Source organism: Lathyrus oleraceus, chromosome 3, assembly GCF_024323335.1.
Source record: "Lathyrus oleraceus cultivar Zhongwan6 chromosome 3, CAAS_Psat_ZW6_1.0, whole genome shotgun sequence".
Taxonomy (NCBI): Eukaryota; Viridiplantae; Streptophyta; class Magnoliopsida; order Fabales; family Fabaceae; genus Lathyrus; species Lathyrus oleraceus.
In genome coordinates this window covers 267,804,028-267,812,185 of record NC_066581.1, presented here as the reverse complement: position 1 = coordinate 267,812,185, position 8,158 = coordinate 267,804,028, and the positions used below count along the sequence as shown (strand labels likewise).

Here is an 8,158-nt window from a genome sequence, read left to right as displayed (position 1 = left end):
GATGAACACCGGTTGAAGGTTTACAGGTTCTGGTTGAAGTTCAACCAAAAACCTGGGGGGCACCGTGGTTTATAGGGTGGGTTTCTAGGTTTGAGGGTTGTCTAAGGAAGAGAGAGAGAGAATGGGAGAGAGGGGGGGGGGGAGAGAATGAGAGATAGGAAGAGAAGAAATGAGAGAGTCTGAAAGGGATTTTGTTATATACCTCCCCCGAGTTGATCCACATCTCGCTCAGGTGGCTAATTTGTAACCAATTATTTTGTTGACTCAAGTGCACCATTGTGTGTACACGCGTACCATATTCCTATATTAACTTTAGATTAAGAGCCATCGTCCTACATACCTTGACTAGTCAACTTGATTAAGGGCTTTGATCACGTGTTATATGGTCCCTTAGACCATGATCAAGAGGTCCAGAGAAAGTCAACCGTTCGGGATTTCCACTTGCTGATGGCCAAGCCAAACCCTAATTGTGGCTATCACTCATTGTGTGAGCACCTAACCCTAACTCCATCTAATTCATTATCATCCATTATGTTGCTTGGTCCAGATTCATTTAAGCCCCCATTGTTCATGGTCCATTAGGGAGTTTTTCTTTGGTTTGATTAGTATTCACTTCATGGCCTTACATGCTCACATTTTGCTTATTTGTTTCATTAGTTCAAGTCTATTTTCATGGCATCACAACTTCCACTTGATTCAATTCATTCATGGCACATATCTTTGGTCATTATAATTGCATCATGCCATTACTCATTGGTATCATTCATCAAGTTTCATGTAATCCATAGTTCATTCAAGGGCATGGTCCAAAGGTGAATTCAATTTTATTGTTGGAGGCAAAATCATAATTTGAAAATAATGCACATTTCATTTAATCAAGGACCGTTTTCATTAAAGAATGATAATTTCATTTATACAAACATCATTTTACAAGGCTTCATAAAAAAATTTACAAAAAAATGACACTTTGACCAAAGGTTGACTTTGGTCTACTTTGACCAAAGTCAACTCACCTTTTTCTTAGTCCTAATCCTAATTTTTAATTTGTTTCTTCCATTTTCCTCCCTTGTTCCACCTCTCAAGCTTACTTCATGTGCAAGTAAACCACATTTCTTCAAATTCTTAAACATGGGCCTTCATGACACTCTTATGACAAACATACCTTGAAACCTTGGTCCAAATGCCAAACTAACATCATCCTTGCATTGATGACCTGCATATAGATCAAAACACTAATGAATCAGATGAGACAATTCATAGAATGGTAGCAATCATCAAGCACCATTCATTCAACACGCACATGAACAATGCACACACATACTTGCAGCCTGCAATGCAAAGAAGCATGCTGACTCTGCATTAAGTACTATAACATACATTCATTTCAATACCAAGCAATGCAATAAACTATGGCCTCATTCTAAGCATCATGGGCCAAGCAGACCATGAAACATTCAACAAGTAACAATGTTGCAGCATTACAAATAAAACATGAATAAACAAGGACTTGCAACATTCAACCTTACATGCCACACAAACTCAGATACGCAATTCCCAATAACCATACACAACACATCAAAGCAGGCATGCCACACATTACCATACACATTCCCAAGTAACATTTAATTCATTCATTAACCATTCATGCTATGCTAAACCACATGACCGGAAGCATGTTATCACAACCTACATCCAAGCATGGTAAAACATTGCATCATAACAACAAACAAGTTAGCATTTCCGTTGCGATCAAATAAAGTTCTTTGTTATTTTCATAATTAACAAATAAATATAGTTCTTTGTTGTTTTCCTATTACCCATTTTATCAAATAAAATTTATAATTTCTCTTATATTTATCAATAAAAAAAAACATTGTAAAGAAATAGAAAACAAATACACTCAAAACGCTAATTAATAATATCTAAAATAATATAAGAAATATATTTGATGTATGTTTGACTACACTTTTCTCATTGTCATTACACTGTTTCATGTCTTATCATAGTAAGGTTTATAAACTAATATTTGAAGCTTCAATATAAATTCTTGTTAAGGATGACAAAAAAATTCATTCTTGCACATAAAATTTGTCACGGGTACAAGGTGAATAGTTGAATGGATATCTATAGATAAAATAAATGGTTATTTAAATAATCATTTTTAATGAATATAAATGCAGGTTTAATGATACTCATATCCACATATATCCGTAACTGCTAATAAATTATTAAAATTATTTAAATATCGTTAATTTATTATACTCTATCTTTTCATCTTTTATAAAATTTAGTCTTCTCATATATTTATTTTGTTGAAGTTTTCTTTAAAGAAAATCTTTCACATTCCATACAAATTAAATTTGCCATTTTATATTTAAACTTCTTCTATACTCAATACCTCATTTCAACAATTCCATTATCGAACCAACCAATACTATTTTTCCTTCTTCCAACCAATGCCTTCCTCCGTACTTCTTCATCGTCTGTTATTCCACCATAACTCACAATGATAATATCTTTCATTTGTTTTGGTTAAAAATGAAATGTATGAGTATTATGTTTTTGTGAAAAAAAAAGAAATTAATGTGAAAAATTTTGTTATTAAATTGAGATCGAGTGTAATTTTTTTAATTAGTAAATAGTTTTAGAAAAAATATTATCTATATATATATCTATAAATATTCGCAGAAATCTTAAAACTCACAGATAATCTGTTTAACGGATACCCACATGTATCTGAACCAGATACGAATATCATATTTATCTAATGAGACATATTCAAATATCAATGCCCCACAAATATCTATTTACATCTATAGTTATCGTAGGGATTTATGAAAACACTCGCTCAACGCTTAACTTAGTATAATTTTTTTTTATAATCATTTTGATTTCACTTTTGAATAAAGTTAAAATTGCATTTAATAATTTAAAATTAATTTTATTTTATTAAACTAATTCAGTTTATAATTGTGTAAGAATATCGATTAAATTTGCAACATTTCATAAAAAATAAAATTAAAATTTTACCATTAAACTGATAAACAATAAAATTTAAATTTATTTTGTGGATGTCTCATAATATAACCAAAGTCATCTAAAATAATTCTAACAAAAAACTTAAAATTTCTATTTTTTAATTTCTAAGTGTGATTTTTTATATTCAAATTTATTGTTAAATGTCTTATAAAGGTAAATACATTTAAATATAAATATAAATAGTTTCACATTTTAATTATTTTTAACTCAATTTTATTTTCAAAAAAATCATGAATAATTTTATTTTGTACTTAATAAGTGAAAAAATACATCACACACCTAGAAAGTTCTAAAATAAAATCCAATCTTTGATATTAATTCCCGTCTATTACTCTTCACTCTCTCACTTCAACACACTCTCTTCTCTTTCTCTCTCCTTTGCGGCTAGGGTTTTCAGTTTCACGGTTTCTCAAACCCTTGTCTTCTTCTTCTCTCTCCGATCTAAACCCTTACTTTGTAGTACTATGGAAACATTGCAAGCATAGTGTTACAGTTACCGTGTGAAGTGAAACCGATTCTCGTCTTTTGTTTTTGTTGCTGCTGTTGTCTTTACGAATAAGATGGCCACTGCGAATCCATTTGATTTGCTAGGTGATGACGTTGAGGATCCTTCTCAGCTCATCCTGACCGAACAGCTCAAAGCGGCTGCGGCTCCTCTGAAGAAACCTGCCGAGAAGGACCAGGGAAAGCGCACTCAGCAGAATAAGCCGGCTCAGCTGCCTTCTAAGCCGGCTCCACCCGCTCAAGCTGGTTAGTTATGGGGTTTGTTAGATTTGGTGTTTTGTTTTGTGGATTCTGATGATTTGTTTTAATGAATTTGTTTTTTTTAAAGAATACGATGCTGTTCTGATTGATTAATGTTCTATTCTGTTAATGTGCTGTTTCGATATAGTCAATTGTGTGTATATTTATAATTTTGTAGGTCAAATAAATAGCCTGGTTCTTGTGAAACATGTTACCTAGGCTTTGAACCTTTGTCGTTGCTGTTGTGTGTTTAACACATTTTTTTGTGCTAATATTATGTTTTTGACAGTTAGGGAATTCAGGAATGAAGGAGGCCGTTGAGTTTGTTTTTTGTGTGGATTCTGATGTTTTTTATAATGAATTTGTTTGTACGATATTCTTTTGATTGATTAATGTTCTATTTTGTCAATGTGCTGTTTGATATATTCAATTGTGTATATTTTGAACATTTTTGTTGGTAAAATAGATAACCTGGTTCTGAAACCGAAACATCTTACCTAGGGTTTGAACCTTTGTTGTTGTTGCTGTTGTGTGTTTAACACATTTTTTTGTTAATATTATTTTTTCAGTGAGGGAATCCAGGAATGAAGGAGGTCGCGGAGGCCGTGGTGGACGTGGATTTGTTGGTGGACGTGGCGGTGGCCGTGGTCGTGGTTTTGGCCGTGACTTCTCAAACGACGAGAACTCATTCACTGTCTCCAGAGCTCCTGATAGTCAGGGTGCTCTTGAAGGAGATAAGTTCTCTGAGAGACGTGGCTTTGGTGGACCTCGACCTCCCTATCGTGGAGGTCGTCGTGGAGGTTTCAGCAATGGTGAAGGTGGTGAAGAAGGGAGACCTAGAAGGACATTTGAACGCCATAGTGGCACTGGGAGAGGGTGATGTTATTGATTGCCACATAATTGTTTATTGGTTTTCTATCAAGTTCTGTGTATATTGATTTTCTTTGTGCTATTGCAGAAGCGAATTCAAACGTGAAGGTTCTGGACGCGGTAACTGGGGGACAGAAACTGATGAAGTTACCCAGTAAGAATTTGTCTTACAAACTGCTGCTTCCATTATTTTTTAAGTATATTTGCTTGCATGTAGCTGACCCCATCTAGTGGGATAAGGCTTGGATGTTGATGTAGTATTTGCTTGCTTATTTTCTTATAGAAATTATTTGTTTCTGCTTGTTGATATTGTTTGTATGTTTATATTTAATTGCTTGTGAAATTTATGCAGGGTGACTGATGAAGTTGTGAACGAAGCTGAAAAGAATTTGGGTGATGAGAAGCCTGCTGCTGAAAATGATGTTGCTGACGGTAACAAGGATAATCCTGCTAATGAAGCTGAAGAAAAAGAGCCGGAGGATAAGGTGAATTGACTGTCACAATCTCCTGATCATTTGAAAAGGCTCTGATTTCTCAATACTGTTCCGTTATCCCCCGGGTCAAATAGGACTTGCACATGATTTAATTTGTTTTTGTAATGTTTGAAGTTATTAATTAGTAAGCTCTTTTATGTTGTTTGGCTTTTAGGAAATGACTCTGGAGGAATATGAGAAACTGCTGGAAGAGAAAAGAAAGGCTTTGCAAGCACTCAAGACTGAAGAAAGAAAGGTTGACAAGAAAGAGTTTGAAACTATGCAAGCCCTATCGTGCAAGAAAGACAATTTTGAAATCTTTGCTAAATTGGTAATAACTCTTTCACTCACTTTGGCCCTCCAAATCAATATATTTATATTTGTTTTGTATGTTGAATATCAATTAATGTCTTGTTAAACTTTTATCTTTAATTTAGGGCTCTGATAAGGATAAGCGCAAAGAAGCTTTTGACAAGGAGGAGAAGGCCAAAAAGGTATTGCTTTGTCATAATTTATCGGTCTTGTTACCTGTTGTTTACAATTTCATGGTTACCATTTTCTTCTGCTCAATTAGAACAAAATACTCAACTTAATTGAAAGATCAGTGTATAACTTTTGTCTGCAACCATGTTTGGCTAGCCTAGGCTTTTTGAAATTATATTTTTTCATCTTTATGATTCTAGCTGCTTTAAGTTTTAATGTCAGATCTAACTATATATTTCTCTGTCATTTGTAATCAAAGTATTCTTTTTGATAAAACCCCATCTAATTATTTGTCGAATTTGCTTGGTCTATTATTCAATATTTTAGATGGGCACTCTTTCATCTGTTAATCTTTTTTTATTGAACGATACTCCTTTTTTAATCAACTGTAATTCTTATGGTATTTTTTGAATCCATTTTTTCTGATAGTAATCCCTTTCAATGCTTCATTATGAAAATATTGATATTTTTCCCGACTTCATTTCCTCAAGTCGGTGAGTTAATGATGGAATTACCTAGGTGAATTTATGGCAGAAGAATATATCATTATGGAATGAATACCAATACTTTTTCTGCATGCCATGGCTTTTATGATAAGGAAACTTTAGTTTCTAAATGTCAACTAATTTTTTGGGTATGTTGATAATTTTTATTTAACTAACTCAAATTCACGTTATTCTTAGTCTGTCAGCATCAATGAGTTTTTGAAGCCAGCTGAAGGTGAAGGTTATTACAACCCAGGTGGACGTGCTAGAGGACGCGGCGGCCGTGGTACAAGAGGAGGTTTTGGAGGTTATCGTGGAAATTCAACTAGCAATGTACCCGCCCCATCCATTGAAGATCCTGGTCATTTTCCAACCTTGGGTGCCAAGTGAACACTTTTCGCATATTACTTTTATTTTCAATTTTGGTAGTGAACTTAAAGCAGGAAAGAACTATGCTAATTTATTTCCTGTAAATTTTATTTGATGGTTTAAAGTGTAAATTTAGGTTCTTTGTTCCATTGTTTATCCCCGTTTGCTTTGCTTTTACTGCAATTGACATGTTGGGGGATAAAATGGTGGCGGGTAAGACAATTGTTGTCGAGTTTTCTTTTCTTTATAGATGACATCTCAGTTTTGCTTCTAATTTTATTTTCTGTTATGTTTCTATATCTTGCAAAAATAAGTTAAATGGTGGTTGAAACTCTATTCTGGACCCTGAACTGATGATAGTTATTAGTGTAACATAGAATAAATAAGGAAATTTGAAGTGCTGGTACTATGGCTCTTTATGCTTTATGCATTTTCTTATGGTCACTATAAGAATTCTTACTTAAGCACTTTTTTCAAAATTGAGTCTTAGTAAAGCTACTACTTTCTTCAATGTTGCTTGTGGAAATAAATGAGTATGAACTGGTATCTATGTCAGCACTACCCCCTCCAATAGAACTATACCCTCCATGAGCAGAACAATCAATAGACTATGTTATTCGTGCCGATTTTAATCATATTAGGCTATTTACAAGATTTTAGACCTATCTTGGGAAGCATGATTTCTGAACATGATGGGGTAGGCCTTAAGAAATGAAAGGAGACATGATTTCTAGAATTGTTTTAGTCTGGTCCACCTCCTCAGTTGCCTAAAGGAGTTTTGGTAATGCAATGGTTTTTTTGAAAGAGGAATGCTTACCTTGCCAAGGCAGCTGTCAACTATTCCTAATTACCACCACGTTTGTAATCTTATGTAAGTAACAAGGAATTTAACTTGGATAGGAAATTATAGCCACTTGTGACAAAGTTTCTATTCCTAAGAAACTAGGTGGCTTGGGAGTGAGAAGAGCTAGAGATACCAATGTTTCTTTGCTGGGTAAGATGTTGTGGCATTTGGTCTAAGCATATACAAAGCTTTGGGCCAATGTGGATTCTCATGAAGGAATTGTTCACTATACCCTATGTCTTACTTTTATGAAATTTCTAAAATATTTTTAAAATTTGAAAGTTTAAATTTGGCTTCACCTTAATCATGTCAAATACGAGTAACTAATATGTTTGGATGTTGAAATTTGGATTTACCATTTGTTATCACATAGATAAAGTACAAAAAACACACTAATAATTTGGTTTAAGTTTGTTCGATTATTAAAGTTATTATTCATGTGTTATTGCAAACACAACACAAACAAGCAATTTGGTTTAGGGGTTTGTTCGTATATTGAAATTTGGAATCACCACTCTTATCATAAACACAGAACACCAACAATATCGGACATAGAATATAAAATAATGTAGCTTAAATTTTGCTTAATTTTTTTTATTTATCACACACATTATACCTAACATTAATATGTATATTAACTTAAATTTAACATGATATTTTATTAGCAACAAACGGTTCAATATGTTTTATCATCTTTCAAGTCTTGCATCCATCTCGATTTGATATTTCATCACCAACAAATGGTTCAATACGTTTTATCATCTTTGCATCCATCTCGATTTGATCTTTAGTAGTGTAATGAGGAAATATACTCTATATAATACTTAAATTTGCATCGGTCTTAACTCAAA

At 33.4% G+C, this 8,158-nt stretch overlaps 1 protein-coding gene across 1 annotated transcript; it reads left to right on the top strand.

Moving 5' to 3' along the window:
* Positions 1–3,354: 3,354 nt before the first annotated feature.
* LOC127126872 (RGG repeats nuclear RNA binding protein A) lies at positions 3,355–6,737 on the top strand. The gene is made up of 7 exons (XM_051055881.1): positions 3,355–3,789; positions 4,353–4,659; positions 4,742–4,807; positions 5,006–5,138; positions 5,302–5,457; positions 5,564–5,620; positions 6,293–6,737. Exons 1-7 carry the CDS (start codon positions 3,600–3,602, stop codon positions 6,482–6,484), a joined length of 1,101 nt encoding a protein of 366 aa, XP_050911838.1. The 5' UTR covers positions 3,355–3,599; the 3' UTR covers positions 6,485–6,737.
* The last annotated feature ends 1,421 nt before the right edge of the window (positions 6,738–8,158 follow it).

Bases quoted from the DNA above. Each gene is read 5' to 3' on its own strand.
- LOC127126872 (XM_051055881.1), top strand. From the start codon at position 3,600: ATGGCCACTGCGAATCCATTTGATTTGCTAGGTGATGACGTTGAGGAT. The intron at 4,808-5,005 runs GTAAGAATTTGT...AAATTTATGCAG, and splicing joins GAAACTGATGAAGTTACCCA to GGTGACTGATGAAGTTGTGA. The intron at 5,458-5,563 runs GTAATAACTCTT...TCTTTAATTTAG, and splicing joins TTGAAATCTTTGCTAAATTG to GGCTCTGATAAGGATAAGCG.